Here is a 17171-nt window from a genome sequence, read left to right on the forward strand (position 1 = left end):
CAAAAACCGCACGGGCTGCTCTGGACCAGTCCCTCCCTTCCTCTGCAAACCACCTCTTCCCTCGCTACAGGTCCTCTCCCTACAGGTCCTCAGCACAGTGGCCTTGTTTCCTTCTCCACCCAGCCCTTCAGCCTCCTTCATTTCGCTTCAAACTACCCTTCATCATCTCAAAAATTGTTATTGTTTCCCTCCATATAATGTAAGCCCCATGCCTGCGGGAATTTAGTCTTGTTTGTCCGCTAACCTCCTTACGTAGAACAGAGCCTGACTCACAGTTGGCCCTCAAAGGATATTTTTTGTATGAATAAATGAATAACATATTTTAGTTAATACATTCTGTGTCGTTAACACGACAGAGCAAAGTTGAAATGTATGTATAATTTTGGTGTATTTGTATCCACATTTCATTACAATCATGTTATAATGAAAAGAGGCTTGATTCCGCATATTTTCTTTTCATCTGAAGACCGTGAATATATTTGTTTTGTTTCATAAATGAGTTTTAACATCAATTGAAGGGAAAGTATTCAAATGGATATATAGACTTAAATATTCAGTAGGAAATGAACTATCTTACTTATATGGCTTACATTAAAAACATCAATTAAAACAAAATTGGTGTTTACATTTTAATGGTAGCAATTATAGATAACATGCAGGAAGGGTGTAGACCAGGAAGAAACATGTATTAATTGTAACATTTGCATTGTCAACACATCTGTGTAGCCTTGTGTATCCCTTAAAAGACAATAAATTAAATACCTTTCTCTTAAATTTAAAGTACACATTTTTCTGGCTTTTGTAAATAAATGTTAGATGAATTGAGTATCCTTTTGAAACTGTTTATAGAAACAATGCAAAAATAAACCACTGTTCATTTTCAAAATTGTTAAAAAATGTTAATTGTGTACCTTTTTAATGGTTCATTTGTCTTTCCCATTTTCAGAAATTGAGAAGGGAGGATGTGGGGACCCAGGAATCCCTGCCTACGGGAAGCGGACAGGCAGCAGTTTTCTCCACGGAGACTCGCTCACCTTCGAATGCCAGGCAGCCTTCGAGCTGGTGGGGGAGAGAGTTATCACGTGTCAGCAGAACAACCAGTGGTCTGGCAACAAGCCCAGCTGTGTATGTGAGTACTGAGCCTGGTCCCGGCTCTATTCTGAGGCTGCCTTGAGAGGGGGAGAGAAGCAGGGCGGGCAGCTCTCAGCATCGCTTGGGAGCATGACATTGACCAGAAACAACCAGGGCTTCTCAGACACTAGCTCTCATGCCTTCTTCACTTACTTAAAACCAATCAGTGATGTTCTTACTACTAGATAGATAAACTCACTGAGAGCTTTCCACTAGAAAGATCCTAACAGAGCATCACTTCCATCCAGAGGGGCTGATGCCAGACTGAGCCATCAGTAGGGCCCGGGCTCTTTACAACCCAATAATGTCCTGTGACACTTAAGACAAGTTGTGAGCATGGGCCGTGCTGTCACTTTGCATTTCAATGGAAGAACTGCCTGCTTCCTCATAAGTGTTTTAACAAGTAGAAGAGAAGGACTTCATAGCGAATTAAAAAGCAGGATTTTTTTGTAACTAAATATAACAATGACTGGGGAACACATATGAAATTATGTGGAATAATAAGCATATTCGCACCCTAGAAATAAGTCCAACAGATGTTCCCTCCAAAAAATGAAGAATATATATAAAATATTCATATATATGAATTTCATATATATATAAATATTTTTTATATATATTCATATATATATAAATATTGTATATATATTCATATATATATATAAAATATATATATGAATATATATTACTGATTTTTGAGTACACGTTAAGTAAGTATTCCAAGAGATTTTTATATTATCCACCCAGGACACAGTCTGATTTTCAAAGTTATTATTTAATCATTGTTACCCTATAAATAATTTAAAAATTAATTTGAAAAAATACACTTTAAAGGCAAACACAAAATTTAAAATGAAAAGTTATCATAGAAAACTGACTAGAACCAATATTGTTTTCTGGAAATTGTTCTTATGACACAGGCATACTTTTTCATATTAATATTTGCTCTTCTGAAGGCAGAACGTTGCAACTAGAAATTTTAATATTTGCCACAAGTTTCAGTCAACTTGATAGGATCATTTTTGAATCAAGCTTGCACTTTATTATGTATAGGCTCTAGTTGTTCTATATATTGAACGTATTCTGTTGACAACTTGGGAAAGAGAAAATGTTATGGTCCAGGATCACCCATTTAAAAACAGTTGGACGATCCTAGGTAACTGCAGGTATGGATTTTCCCCAAGTCCTTCGCATGTAGCCAGTCCTTTGGATGTGGGCAAAATTGTTTGAAAATTTACCTGTGTCTTCACAGTTTCCTGTTTCTTCAACTTTACGGCATCATCAGGAATTATCCTCTCACCAAATTATCCAGAGGAGTATGGTAACAACATGAACTGCGTCTGGTTGATTATCTCTGAGCCTGGCAGCAGAATTCACCTCATCTTTAATGACTTCGATGTGGAGCCTCAGTTTGACTTCCTTGCGGTCAAAGATGACGGGATTTCGGATATAACCGTGCTGGGCACTTTCTCTGGCAACGAGGTGCCCTCCCAGCTGGCCAGCAGTGGGCACGTCGTTCGCCTGGAGTTCCAGTCGGATCACTCTACCACCGGCAGAGGCTTCAACATCACCTACACCAGTAAGTGCGCCCGCACCTGCCCCATGTCCACTTCTCCCCTGGTTCTCACGTGTGTGAAGCCCAATGTCAAGGCTGATACTCCAGGGGTTTTATAATCACAGTTTGCAAAATTATATAGCATTATCCTGAGAACCTAGAAAATACCTCACTCCGTTTAGGTTAGTGTCTTGCTCACCCCTATAGTGAGCACTGGATCACAGGTCTTCTCTCTCTCTGGTTTTCCATCCATCCATCCACCCATCCATCCATCCATCCACCCATGTGTCCTCCATGCAACAAAACAGAATAGTAAAAAAGGACTGAGGCATTTGGGGTCAGGAGCCATGGATTAGAACACCTGCACTATATACTTAGTGAATTTTGATAAGATGGCTAACTTTTCTTTGCCTCAGATTCCTCATTTGCTTTAGAGATTATATTTAAGAGCATCTGCTTAAATTGCATTGTTGAGGGAATAAAGTAAGATAATAATGTTAAATAGGAGTTATAAGTTATAATTTACTGACTGCCTACTTCTCTTAGGTGCTGTGCTTATGATTTGACAGGAATTATTTCATTTAACATTGCTGCAACTCTGGAATATAAGCTTCATATTCCTCATTCTGTAAATAAAGATAACTAGGCTCAGATCACGAGAGTAATCTGCCCAGGGGCAGGTAGTAAACACAAGACCCAGGATGCTAATCTAGATATGTCAGAACCAGAAACCTTTTTTATCACCTACGTATCTCTTCTCTGTTTTTCTTAGTGAAAAAGTGCTTTCAAACTGTGAAATGCTGTGTGGATGTTAGTGATGTCTCTCTATCCATCTCTCTCTCTCTGTCTCTCTAGTCATCAATATTCTGTTTATTGAATATGTTTATCTATGAAGATATAACTGAAATTTAGGAAAATAAATTGCTTTATAAGTGGTTTTGTTTTCTTCTAATACTCATAATTAACATTGAAGTATTTTTTATTCTAGTCCTTTTTCTTTTTCTTTTCAGCATTTGGTCAAAACGAGTGTCACGATCCTGGCATTCCCATAAATGGACGGCGTTTTGGTGACAGGTTCCTGCTTGGGAGTTCGGTCTCTTTCCACTGTGACGATGGCTTTGTCAAAACCCAGGGGTCGGAGTCCATCACCTGCATCCTGCAGGATGGGAATGTAGTCTGGAGCTCCACTGTCCCCCGCTGTGAAGGTGCGGGTCCCCTATTGTTTGCCAGTTATTTTCCTTTGAAATGGTACATCTAATTTAAAAAACAAACAAGCAAGCAAACAATCAACAATATTGGTTTCCTAGGGCTGCTGTACCAAGTACCACAAACTGGTGGCTTTAACAACAGAAATTTATTCTATCCCAGCTCTAGAGGCTGGAAGTCCAAGATCGAGGTGTCGGCAGGACTGGTTCCTTCTGAGGCTGTAAGGGAGAGCTGTGTTCCAGGCCTCTCTCCCAGCTTCTGGTGGGTTTGCTGGCAATCTTCGGAGTTTCTTGGCTTATAGAAGCATCATCCCCGCTTTCTCCATGTGAGAATGTGTCTGTGTCCAAATTTCCCCTCTTTCTAGGGACACCAGTCATATTGGACTAGGGCCCAGTCTAATGATCTCATCTTAACTAATTATGTCTGCAGTAACCTTATTTCCAAATAAGGTCACATTCTGAGGTGCTGGGATTAGGAATCCAGAATATCGTGGGGGAGTGCATGATTCAACCTATAACAACAACATAGTTTTTAGTTAACTATTTTGTTGCCCTTAGTGTGGCTGACATAAATACCACCTAACTAATTTTCTTCTTGACATTGCCACTCTGGTTACGTATGTAAGAAAACCAAAAGGGAAAAAATTAAGGAGGATATTACCTTTGATGTTTACTCAGGTAAAAAAAAAATTTACTTAGAATATAAACTCATACCCTCCCTATCAGAACGGTCCAAGTGTAATGAGCTAAGAAAGGCTTTTTTAAAAAGTATCTCTAGTAAGTGCCAAAGAAATACAGATACTTTTTAAAAAGTAGACATTTTTTAGAGCAGTTTTAGGTTTACAACAAAATTGGGTGGAAGGTACAGAGATTTCCCACACACCCCCCACCCCCCATACATGCACAGCTGCCCCCATTATCAGCATCCCACACCTGATGGTGCGCTTGTTACAACCAATGGACCTACAGTGACACGCCACCAGTACCCTGAGTCCGCAGTTTACATGATACAACCAGTGGACCTATAGTGACACGCCACCAGTACCCTGAGTCCGCAGTTTACATGATACAACCAATGGACCTATAGTGACACGCCACCAGTGCCCTGAGTCCGCTTGTTACAACCAATGGACCTACAGTGACACGCCACCAGTGCCCTGAGTCCGCAGTTTACCTGAGGGCTCCCTCTTGGGATTGGCCATTCTTTGGGCTTGGGCAAATGGATGTGACAGGTATCCACCATTACAGTATCCTGCTGGGTATTTTCTCGGCCCTAAGATCCTCCACGCGCCACCTAGTCATCCCTCCCTCCTCCCGCCCCGCTTGCTCACCCACACGGGCAGTGGGCTTATGCCTCACCTCCTTGTTCTGCCCTCAGCCCTACCTCCAGAGTTATTCCTCAGTATTTCAGGGATCAGCACTATTTTACATCATCACTGGCTGATGCTGCTAAATTCACAGAAGGATGTTTCTCATTTCCACGGTTTCATAAGTTGTTAAAAGCACTTTGGTGGACTGTGGGCACCACCCAGGAGTGGGAGCTTGATCGATTGAAGGGTGAGGACACGACAGGAGGCGTTTCTTTCGTTTATTTGTTTCTGTCACGTTCTAAATGTATGCTTCTGAACTTGATCGATTGAAGGGCGAGGACACGACAGGAGGCGTTTCCTTCGTTTATTTGTTTCTATCACGTTCTAAATGTATGCTTTTGTATATGTTACATTTTCTCGATGTTAATAAATGGCTGGGTTATTATCCTTTATAAATAAGTAAACAGTACAATCAGGGTTCTCAGATAAATGGTACTAATAACAGGGCAGGAATAAATAGGTTTGCAGATACTGCTTGAGCCAAGCGTTTCACTGCTGACTTTGAAGCATGAATAATTTTACAAGAAAGAAGCTCAAAACAAGCAATACTGTCTAGTCTCTGTTCTGTCTGCCACGGTTCTCGCTGCCACTGGTGTGCTTACCTGCAGTGGGCTGTGTGCAGATAGGTGTAAGCTGCAGGGCAGGTAGGTTTCTCCGCGCAGTCGGGGAAAGAAAGGGCTCCAGGAAGTGTCAGGTGAGGGTTCCCATAGAGTCAGACAAAAGGAGAAAGTGCCATATTAAATGGGAACGGGCAGTTCTCTCACTGTTTGGAAGAGACCTTCAGATGAAGTTCAAGGCAAACCCCAGCTATGGGTTGTTAACAGCAAAACAAACCCTTAGCACAAGAACTAGTTAATGGTGAATGAGATTGTTGAAGTTTACTTGTACTTAGAAAATCAATTACTGAGGGAAAGATTTTTCTCTCTTTATTTGTTCTACATTTAACCTGCCTCTATGCTTCAGCATAGCTCAGTGTCATTAAAAAACACAAATTATCTTGAGGGAAAAATTACTGTACAAGAATACATCTCTATGGCAACAAATTTTAAAGTTCAAAGAAAATTGGTGATTTCCTAGCAAAATATAAATTACCCAAAGTGATGCAATAAAAAGTACAAAATGTGAATAAACAAAGTACCATAAAAAGAAATTAGAAAGAAGATTAAAGACTGAAAAAGACACAGGCACCAGAGGCATGCACAAGGAAGTTGTCTGTCTTTCAAGTTCAGAGAATTTTAGCATTGGGAACATGGTCCCAGATAATGGAAAAGAGGCACTAACTCCTATATCACATTTTATAAAGCCAGTTTCAGTGTGATATACCCAAGCCAGATAATTGCATTAAAAATAAAGCTATAGACAAAATGTATATTCAAGAAGGACTTATTTTAGGGCTTCCCTGGTGGCTCAGTGGTTAAGAATCCACCTGCCAATGCAGGGGACACGGGTTCGAGCCCTGGTCCGGGAAGATCCCACATGCCGCGGAGCAGCTGAGCCCGTGCACCACAACTACTGAGCCTGCGCTCTAGAACCCGCGAGCCACAGCTGCTGAGCCCACACACCACAACTATTGAAGCCCGTGCGCCTAGAGTCCGTGCTCCACAACAAGAGAAGCTGCCGCAATGAGAAGCCCACGCACCACAACAAAGAGTAGCCCCTGCTTGCTGCAACTAGAGAAAGCCCGCGCGCAGCAACAAAGACCCAATGCAGCCAAAACTAATAATAAATAAATAGTAAATAAATTTAACAAAACAACAAAAAAAGAAGGACTTATTTTAGAAATGCAGTGTCAGGTAACTTGCCAAAGTAAATGGTCAAAACATCAAAGGAGAATCTGCCTTCTAAAGACCTCATTCCCATACTTTTTTTTTTTTTTTTTAATCACCCACGTGAATTTGAAGGTCATCAGTGCTATTCACCAGATATTCTGGATCTCTACCGAGTCTGGCTTATCTTCTTGGCCCCTGTGGTTTGATGAAACTTCGCGAGGGGTCTGGCTAATTAGGTGCGAGTGGAAGTGACATAACCGCCTTCTGGCTCAGAGGCTGTAATTGCCACTGCAGGACCCATGTCCAGGTGCCATAGCTCAGCTCGTGGAAGCAAGGAATTGGGGGCAGAGCCCTAGACAAGCACTGTGTGGGAAATACACCTCCCTTATTATAGCTGCTATTGCATAACCTAATCTAAGTTGACCAGTACAGCAAACTTGAGATCATCATGTAACATTTTACTGTTCACTGTGGTTAATCTGCAGTATAAAGATTAGCATGTCTATTTCATCAGGATAAAGGGATACAAGTTCTAATACACTCAATTATAAAGTGATATGTAGAAGACAATATATTAAGAAAATAATAGTAATGTGTGGCAATTCGGGTATATTCCAAGAAATATGACAATTCAAAATTTAGGAACAAAGCTTTACTAAACTAAAGGAAACATATGTTTGTTTTTATATGGAAAATAAGACTTTTAGGAAATAATCAGATTTATAAATGTCTTACGTATCATAATTTTTGAAAAATCTGTATTTGCTATATGTCTTTCTATATAGTAGCTTTGGATAGTTAGTTAAACATAAAATAAGTAAAATTAACATGCTGTGTTTTGCTTATGCTGTACTCTAAAAAGAATTTGCTGTATCACGTCAATAAGCATAGGAATTAAATTCTATGTGATACTGATCTAAATGGGTATATGATTTCATAGGATGTAAATGTGAATGTAAAGACTTAGCTAGGAAAAAAACCCTAGTGTTAATTAGTAAAAATAACTTGTTTTTAAAATTATGATTACATGAAGTAATGAAAGTTTTCTTCAGGAACTCACGTTCATAAAAATGGCTCTGATTTCTTATTATGTATTTTAAGCTACGGATATAACACATATTTATTGTAGCTTACTAGGAAGAGAAGCTATATCAAGAAAAACATGTGATCTACACAGCAATCACTTGGTCTTATCTACTATTAACATATTGATATTTTTGAATTTCCATCTCCTGTTTTCTCTGAATAAAAGTTTTCTTTTGTGAAATTTAGATTATACTATAGGTACGATTTTGTATCCTGCTTTAAAATATATAATATTCTATTGCAAAGATTTTATCATTTTAACATTTCAGAATATCACTTCAAACGTATTTGTGACATTCTAAATATGTAGTTATGTTCTTTTCATAAATTTTTTGCTTTTCTTTTTTTGTTTCTTTTTTTCTATTACAAATGAAGCTACTATAATTATTTCTATAGATTCCTCTGTGTCAGTTTTTTTTTCTAGCATCAAAATTTGGGTAAAATTTTATAAATTTTTCCAGCATCTTAATGCATATTGCTATTTTTCCATAAAAGGAGTATTTTTCCAAAAATATTTTTTTAACTAGGAACATTTTCATGTTTTATTTGATCTCTATAGATTCACAAAAGTGATTACAGAGATGGCAAAGAACTTTGAGAAAAAAATAAATAAAATCTGAAAAATATATGTGGCTAGGCAGAAACATGTTAAATATATGTTATTATTTTAAATTTTCTGTAGATTTTACAGAAATGCATACTCACTTTTACTGAGCACCAGGCACATACTTTCCTTAAACTCCCTTTTGTCTATATAATTATGGATCACTGTTACCCAACCCTTCAGAAGGATTGATGCATACTAGTTCATGTTTATCGAATTTTATTTATTTATTTATTTGTTTTCTAACAATCACCAGCAATTTAGTAAGTTGTATGTGGCAAATTATTTTAATAAAATGAACACAACCCAAAGTGAATAAACACATACACATATTTTAAAACACACCCACAATCACACACCACAGAGTATTTTAATTTTAGATGTGAGGTAATTTTAAGTTTGTGTATTAATAGACATTTGTTGACATCTGAATATATGTAAAATGTGGGTATCAGTGGAATTCGCGCCTCGTGACTTTGTTGTGATGATTAAACGTGATAATTCCTGGAAGTCGTCTGGCAGACACCACTCACTTAGACTGTGCCATTATTACCATTATTAGATGGGAAGAACTTTGCTGCAGGTTGATGATAAATGCCCAGTTGTGGAATATATGTGCTCTGCTTTCAATATTGTTAATTTACTTGGGAATAACTTCTGCTTGAATACTAGAAACCATTAAGTCCATGAACACAGAAGCGAATTCCTGCAGTAACTGAGGTGCTGCCATGGTACATATACATAATTTGACCTGTTTATACCCTGCATCATCTTTCAGCCCCGTGTGGTGGACATCTGACAGCTTCAAGTGGAGTCATTTTGCCCCCGGGATGGCCAGGGTATTATAAAGATTCCTTAAACTGTGAATGGATAATTGAAGCAAAACCAGGACACTCTATTAAAATAACTTTTGATAGGTAAGAAAAAACTTTGTTTTCCTTAATTTGGACCTGATGACCCATGCATGCCCAATGTTTTTATTTAAATGGATCTTAAATCTTAGAATGATGACAGTTTTTCATTGGTTCCCCCAAAGGAGTTCACTTAAAAGGAAATAGGCGCTTGCTTGATGAATTCTGTTCTTCTGGAATTTTATCCTCTAAGCCCACAGCTGTGGCCCCTCTGCAGACGTGGTTGAGGGCACGGTGGCCCAGACGAGCATTCCCAGAACTCACAGTCGCTGGCCCGTGAGTCCACCTCTGGATTTTGGACCTGAGGCTAGAATAAATTCTGCTTGGTGTTTGATTGCAAATAGAGCCTTTTGGTCCCTTAGGTATTTCTAGAAAGCACAGGAAAAGAGTTCTCCCACTCTGGGGATGGCTCTGGGGACTGAAGGGCGGTTTGGGGTTGCAGAGCTGGCAACAGCCTGTGTGCAGCAGATTCATTACCTGTTAATTAGCTACGAGTGGTTCCGTCACTGCAATGGTATTTGGCTTAGCTGTTTGATAATGTATTTGATAATCTAAGAAAAAAGAAGCATGCTATTTGAATTCTCCATGATCAAATATTGTCCAGATTGTCTCAACAATCAAGTTGACGATTAAGAACCAAAAGTACTTTGGAAGGGACCCACATGCTTTAAAATGCAAGGAAGCATCTTTGTTTAGTGTTTCAAGGTTAATATCTGAGCAAATTGGGCTTTCTCTAACAATGACCTTTTTAACTAGACTGAGTTTGGGGTTCTAGTATTCAGAATATTATAATGTCTCAAGACAGATGTACATTATTATATTATTTTTTAACTAATTTTTTAATTCTCAATGACGACATCCATACAGGAAAGGTTTTTAGCAGGAATTATGTTATCACTTAGTGATTATTTGTATTTGAAGTTATTATTGATATTATTATATCTGATAGGATAATTATAACTCCAGTAGGATAATCTCTCAGAAGAAAAGAAAAAATTGGTTTATGTATTCATTATATTGGAGAATGGATTCTTGCGTATAATCTTAGCCACTGGGAAAAAAAACCTTTATAAATATTAAGTAAATTGTTTGGTTTCTTATTAATTTTTACACTTTCTAGTATTGAGAGGGAAAAAAGCAGACACACATCCTTATTTCCAGCAGCACAACAGATTTAAATCATTTAGTAAAAATAGTGATTTTACATTCTGGTTTGGCAGAATTTATTAGCATTCCATTTTCAGTTGCCTGAACAAAAATACTCATAATTTTTCTCAATCTTGTCTTTTCGATACTATTGAAGTGTGGTATTTGCTAAATTCCATTTGTAAGTACGAACATTTCTGATATTTTCAGACACTTGTGATTATTACCCTGGACATAGTACACCGCCCTTCAATAGTGCATTGGTTTATACCTTGAGCTGTGAGCTGACATCCTAATAAAGGATGTGTTTGCACAAACAAATTTTAAATTCCATACTGATGTTATTGTTACACAGTGTGTGCTAGGTTGCCAACTGATGAAAAGCATTTACATTTTTCTTTCTGAGGTTACCCTGGAAATCGTCCAGCTCTTGAGGCACGCCCTCTATCAGTCCTGGCTGTCTCTAAAGATGAAAGATGTGAAAACTTCAGTGCAGATACTTCAAATGAGATTTATTCCAAGCTTATCTAGACTTCTTGAATGTGCACTCAGATAACTGTGAAGTCATAGCATCTTTAGAGAACATTTTTAATAGTAAAAGACAAAGCTGCCCTATCCCACCCCAAATGTCCAGCCTGTGGCTGTATTCTGACCTAGCCACACGCTACACCAATTGTTTGAATTCCCCTTTACGGAAGATGGAGGGTCAGGGACCATTCTAAGTTAGTTGCAAGAATATATCATTATTGTGCATTTGCGCTAAGAGGAGTATGTGATTTAATGATAAACAGGGCAGGGCCCTTTGATTTCAGCATCTTTTTTCATTGCTCTGTGCCAGGAATCTAAGACAGCCACTCTGCCCCTTCCTCTACCTCCCCATCAGCAGCATGCATTGCAGACCCTGGAGACCCATGCACAGGCTACTCTGGAATTCTCTGTCTGAGAGTCACTGATGAATCAGAGGCTCCAGTCAGTGAGCTGCTGCCTGAGAGCCACGCCAGACACTTGGAAACTGGGTTAGCTCTTTGAGGATGAGATGGGCCCATTTCCAAAGTTATCTCAGTGCCTGGAATGGTACCTCCATTTCATCAAAGAGCACCCAAGTGGCTGCAACTGTATATAAATATAATATCAGACCAGATTCTCTGGAAGCATAAGTCCTCCTTGGAAGAAAAGTTAAGCACTTTTTGGAATCTGTTCTTACCTTTTCAAATCATTGAAGTAGTATTTGGTTTCTGAAGCAGTAATGTGCCCAGTGCTCTCCCACTGTCACACAAGAGTTGATGCAGCTTGAAAAGGCACAGAATTTTTTGTTTCAGGAAAGGTATTTAAAGTATTGTCATGTATTTTGATTTACCCTTTTCCTTTAGGAGATCATGTCACTTCAATCTGCTCATTTTAAGAAATCCATAATCATGTTACACTGGGGATCATGAAAAACAGTTTGAAAATGTGCCGTGATTGACTTTCACTAACTGGTGCTTCTCTATCTACTGGCTCACAGTATTTTTATTTTAGAGCTGAGTCACTACCCCCGTTCCTGTCTGTGATGCTACTGGATGGAGTATTGAGTCAGAGGGAGGGATGTGGGGGTGAGCCTTCCCCCTAGAAATAAGTACTGTCCTCAAATACTACACGTGCTCAGGTCTTCAAAACGTATATATGTATCTCTGTATCTATTTTATGTCTCTTGCTGTACGTGGGTTTTTAGTAAGTGAATGATATTACAGGATGTCTGTACGTTAATGCGGCTCTGCATCTCTCTTCTGACTGGATACGCTTGCCCGCAGATTCCAGACAGAAGTTAATTATGACACCCTGGAGGTCAGAGACGGGCCAGCCAGCTCGTCCCCGCTGATTGGGGAGTACCACGGCACACAGGCGCCTCAGTTCCTCATCAGCACGGGGAACTTCATGTACCTCCTCTTCACCACAGACAATAGCCGGTCCAACGTGGGCTTCCTTATCCGCTACGAGAGTAAGTGGTCCTCCCTCGCCAGGGCCGTGCCCGAATGTCGGGTTGAGTTCCACACACGTGGTCTCATTGTGTCATGTAGCAGATGTGCTGGGAGTGCATTTCTAATGCTAGTCAATGTAAAAAACAGCAATTCTTCCCGCCTCTGTCCACACTGCACTGCGCCATCGTCAAGACTTTCTCTTATTAAGGACAGAGAGCCTTGGGGATTTTTACTTTACAACTCAAAAAGAAGACATACTCGTTTATTATAAAGTAAAATAATAAAATAATTAAAACAGTGAAACGTGTTCATTTACTGTACGATGTAATAATAAATTTCTACTATTAGAAAATATACCTGTTGGCCAAAAGAGCTACAGAGCATGTCACTAAAATTATATCTCCTGAGCAATATTTTTTGTTAGAAAAATGGTTAGGGCAGTTGTGGTACTTATTTGTGAGTATACATGTGCCTGTTTCAGTCAGCAGAGAGACTGTAACTAAGAGAGAAGAAATTAAAACTCAGTTGAACTTTTACTAAATGACAAATACCTGTTGTTATTATTAACAACTGTTAAAAATGATTAAGAACAATTATTAGAAATATTTAAACACAATTGCTAAAATATCATAATGCAGTGTATTTTGCAGAGCAATCCCAATTCCTTCCCATTTTTGTTTCCATCCATCCGAATTTGGCTCTTAGCTTTAGCTTCTGAAATTAGGAGATTGAGGGATTATATTATTTGATAGTAATATTTATGCAAGGGTGCTTCTGGAATGGAATAGAGTGCAGTTCAGCCTGGGAATGCATTTCTAATGCTAGTCAATTTAAAAAACAGTAATTCTTCCCTTCTCTGAAAATTCTTCACTTCCAGAGTAGAATGAAAGGAGATGCATGAGAGTAGCTCAATACAGAATCTGAAGGAATAAATCCTTTATTTTTTTAGGATTTTTAAGGTTGTTCTTTTTCAGAATCTTTCCTAAAATAAACTAAACAAAGTTTTAATGTTGTTGTAAAAATACATATAATTTTATAAATGCATGAATGGGGCCATATCTAACATGCTGAATTTTTCATCTTTTTTTCTTTTTCTTTCCTTCCTTTCCCCACATTGCCCGCTGCTACTCATGTTAATCTTGCCCAAACCCTATCCAACAACTAAAATTAATAACCTGTTGTGTATATTTCTTTTTTACATGCTTATCTATACAATTATATGCAAACATATATGCAAATACACATATAAGGTTATGTGTACTTTTTGATTAAAAATGGAATTATATTAGACTTGTATTCTGATAACAAGAAAATTGATTATTAATGATTTAAAGATTAATTTCAGATTTAATTCAAAGTTATGCTTCGTATATATACATCATTTATTTCAAAGTTACGTATTTTTAAACTTGTACATTTTAAGAAGCAGAATCTTTTGTATTTAATTCCTTTCTTAACATTCCTTTAAGTTATCACTTCTCTTTGGAGTGAAGATCTGTACACATTACAGTCATCTGAATTTGTACAACTCCTCAGCGTTGATCTGCTAAGATGTATTCTCTCCACCCCATCCTGCACATTTTTCTTAAAGCTACACACAATAGGTTGGCCTTTGGATATAGAGTTGGGTGAGACTTAAGAGACTAGATAGTTTTAGGCGCTGGCAAACACTAGAACAGAGTGTTCTATGTTCTCTGTCTCTTATTTGCATACCATAGATTATTTTGCCTATTTCTTGTCCCTTTTGAAGAGACAAGTTCTAAAGCCCATATGTAGGTAGTAGAAACTAATGTTATTTGCTTCTCTACCTCATTTAGATAAGTGGGTTGTTCTTATTCATGATTTCTGGAAAATCAGGGAAAGTCAGTCACAAGTTCCTGTTTAGATTGTCAGCATTATATAATATAATATAATATAATAATATAAATTTATTGAGTAGATAATTCTAACGATAATCATTATAAGCTGAAAAGACTGACTGCATTATGTTTCAGGGTTCTTTTTATTTATCCTATATTTGAAAATGGACATGAGTCTGAGTAAGACATGGTATAACCCAGTGATCCTCAGAGGACAGTGCCTTTTGCCATTTTCCCTTCTTTTCATCAGTAGAAGGAGGCAGAAGCAAAGCCCCAGCTGGTGTGTCTGGAGGGTAACTGTGCGAGTGTCTTCAATGTCTGATCCCTCGGAGCCTGGAATTCTTCTCCCTCCTTCTTTACTGGGAAAGCCGGGGCTGGCTCTGTAGTTCTGGATGAGGGCAGAGGACAAGATGGGCAAGGTTCCTACAGCATCAGACTGTCCACAGCTCTGCCTCAGAGGGCACCTTGTTCTGGACATTCATCCACTCTCATTTGTGGACACCCAGTGACCCTTCCAGAAGGCCCAGGCCCCAGACATTCCTGACGCAGTCTGTGGGTGAGAGCATTGATGGGATATTGGGAAACGATCACCAGGAAGGAAGTCACACTGAAGCTTGACTTGTTATCACCTCAATTTACTTATCTCTGGTGAAGATTTCGAGGAGAAACGGGAAGTGAACAGAAGCCAATGCGATGCAGGACCTGGCACTTTAATGGGGAGCAGAGCCAGGAAAGGCCTGGCCTTCAGCGCAGTGGCTGTCAGGGCTGTTGCCACAGGCACCTGCGGGCTTTGCAGCTGACCGGGGCCCAGGCTGCCAGCCCGGCGTCCTAGGGCGTGTCTGCCGCTGCTGGGGCAGGCACTTTACGGGAGCCCCGTGCCCAACTCATACCCACGTCCTGGGTACGAAGCCTGCCAAAGGAGCAGTTTTTCTCAAACACTGCTGTGCGCTAGTCTTCACCTGGGGGTCCTAGTGAAATGGAGATTCCTAAGCTCGAATTCCAGGTATTATAATTGAGCACTCAGAATTCTGGATCTTTGAGTGAGTCCTCAAGGTGATCCTGAGGGCGGTGGCGTGTAGGTGGCAGTGGATGTCTGAGGCAGCCCAGGCAGGCCATGGCAGGTGCCGCCTGCCACACGGGCTCCAGGTGGAGAGGACCTGCAGGCAGGTGCAGAGGGACAGCAGAGGTAATGGAAGAGTAAAGGACCAGGAGAGAAGCACAGAGAGAGACAGAGAGAGGAGAAAAACATGGGAACAACACACCTTACCAACCCCTTTGTCATTTTGACCATTTCTAGTACCCTTTGAGGAAACGTGTTGAGAACCCAATACGCAGACACTAGAAAAATAATTACACCTGCTCATCTGACACATTTTTAAAGAGTGGGTTGCCCATGACCCAAGAATGGTTTACATCAAATTTTTATGCCATTTAAAAATCATAAAATAGCCGATCTCCCTTTTGTCTTTCATCAAGAATGGCTGACACTGTAAACCTTTCTTGCTTTAAAAGAGTGTTAATGACCCCGCCTCATGCCCAGGTGGGCACGTGGCAATCTACTCTACAGCCAGAGAGCCTTGTGGGGGTGACCACACTCTGCTCAAGTTTCGCTTATTTTTGTAGCGGTTCCATAAAATAATGTGAGCCGCTGTAAACGACATTCATCTCAGCTCTTTCTGAACTGTAGGGCAGAAGGGTGGAAGCCAGTTTTTCAAGGTTTATTCCTAAAAGCATACCCAGGGTTGTAGTTCTACTCTTGTACTAAGTTTTAGGAATCGTTGCTCTCATAAATATAATGTCCATTTACAGTCTGTGCTTTCATTACTTTATTCCTTATAAGGAACGTGGCACAGTTTATTCATATAATAGTAATTGCATTATCCCCCAGAATAATCATTTGTTCTGTTTGTTTGTAGAGAGAGCTTTGAACCACACTTTAAAATCATCATCATTGTATAGGGAATTGAAAAATAAAATGGTAAAAATGAAAAATAAATAGATTTCTCAAGTATATGGAGATTTTCCATTTAATTTTAGCATACTTCTTAGAAATGCTTTTTAATAATGTTTCTAGAAAGAAGCAGGATTTACTAAATGTAAATGTATATATCCTACTATGCAATTCATATACTGTGCAATTTTTTAAAAAATTTGTGATAAACAGTGTGTATTTTGTGGTGTGTGTGTGTGTGTGTCTGTGTGTGTGTAGGTTAGTTTTCTTTGATTCAGTGACCTTTCTTATAACCAGAAAGGGAGACTGGTCAAGATGTAATGGTAATAAATGCAATACAACTGCAAATTAGATACAGCACACACACACACAGACACACACACACATGCACATACACACACAGGAGACAGAGGAAGAGAGAAAAACAGTCAAGGACTTAGGTTTGAATTTCAGTTAATGATTAACTTGACAAATTTACTTAATGTCTTAGCCAGTTGCTTCATCTGTGAAGTGGGGAGTGTAACCACTATTTCAGACCCTTCAGCAGGCTGTGAGAAGTGCCTGCACTGAAGCTGGCAGATCAAAGGTACCCGGAGACTATCCGTTCTCTTCCCTGGACTCGGACT

At 39.2% G+C, this 17171-nt stretch overlaps 1 protein-coding gene across 1 annotated transcript in view; it reads left to right on the forward strand.

The window, feature by feature from the left end:
• CSMD1 (CUB and Sushi multiple domains 1) overlaps positions 1 to 17171 on the forward strand; it is a 1818880-nt gene that overhangs the window by 1475774 nt on the left and 325935 nt on the right. The window contains exons 13-17 of the mRNA XM_061177359.1: positions 947 to 1129; positions 2384 to 2710; positions 3697 to 3891; positions 9499 to 9637; positions 12568 to 12755. Coding sequence (XP_061033342.1) covers positions 947 to 1129; positions 2384 to 2710; positions 3697 to 3891; positions 9499 to 9637; positions 12568 to 12755 — 1032 coding nt within the window. The remainder of the gene's footprint in view (positions 1 to 946; positions 1130 to 2383; positions 2711 to 3696; positions 3892 to 9498; positions 9638 to 12567; positions 12756 to 17171) is intronic.

This window comes from Eubalaena glacialis, chromosome 20 (genome assembly GCF_028564815.1).
Source record: "Eubalaena glacialis isolate mEubGla1 chromosome 20, mEubGla1.1.hap2.+ XY, whole genome shotgun sequence".
Taxonomy (NCBI): Eukaryota; Metazoa; Chordata; class Mammalia; order Artiodactyla; family Balaenidae; genus Eubalaena; species Eubalaena glacialis.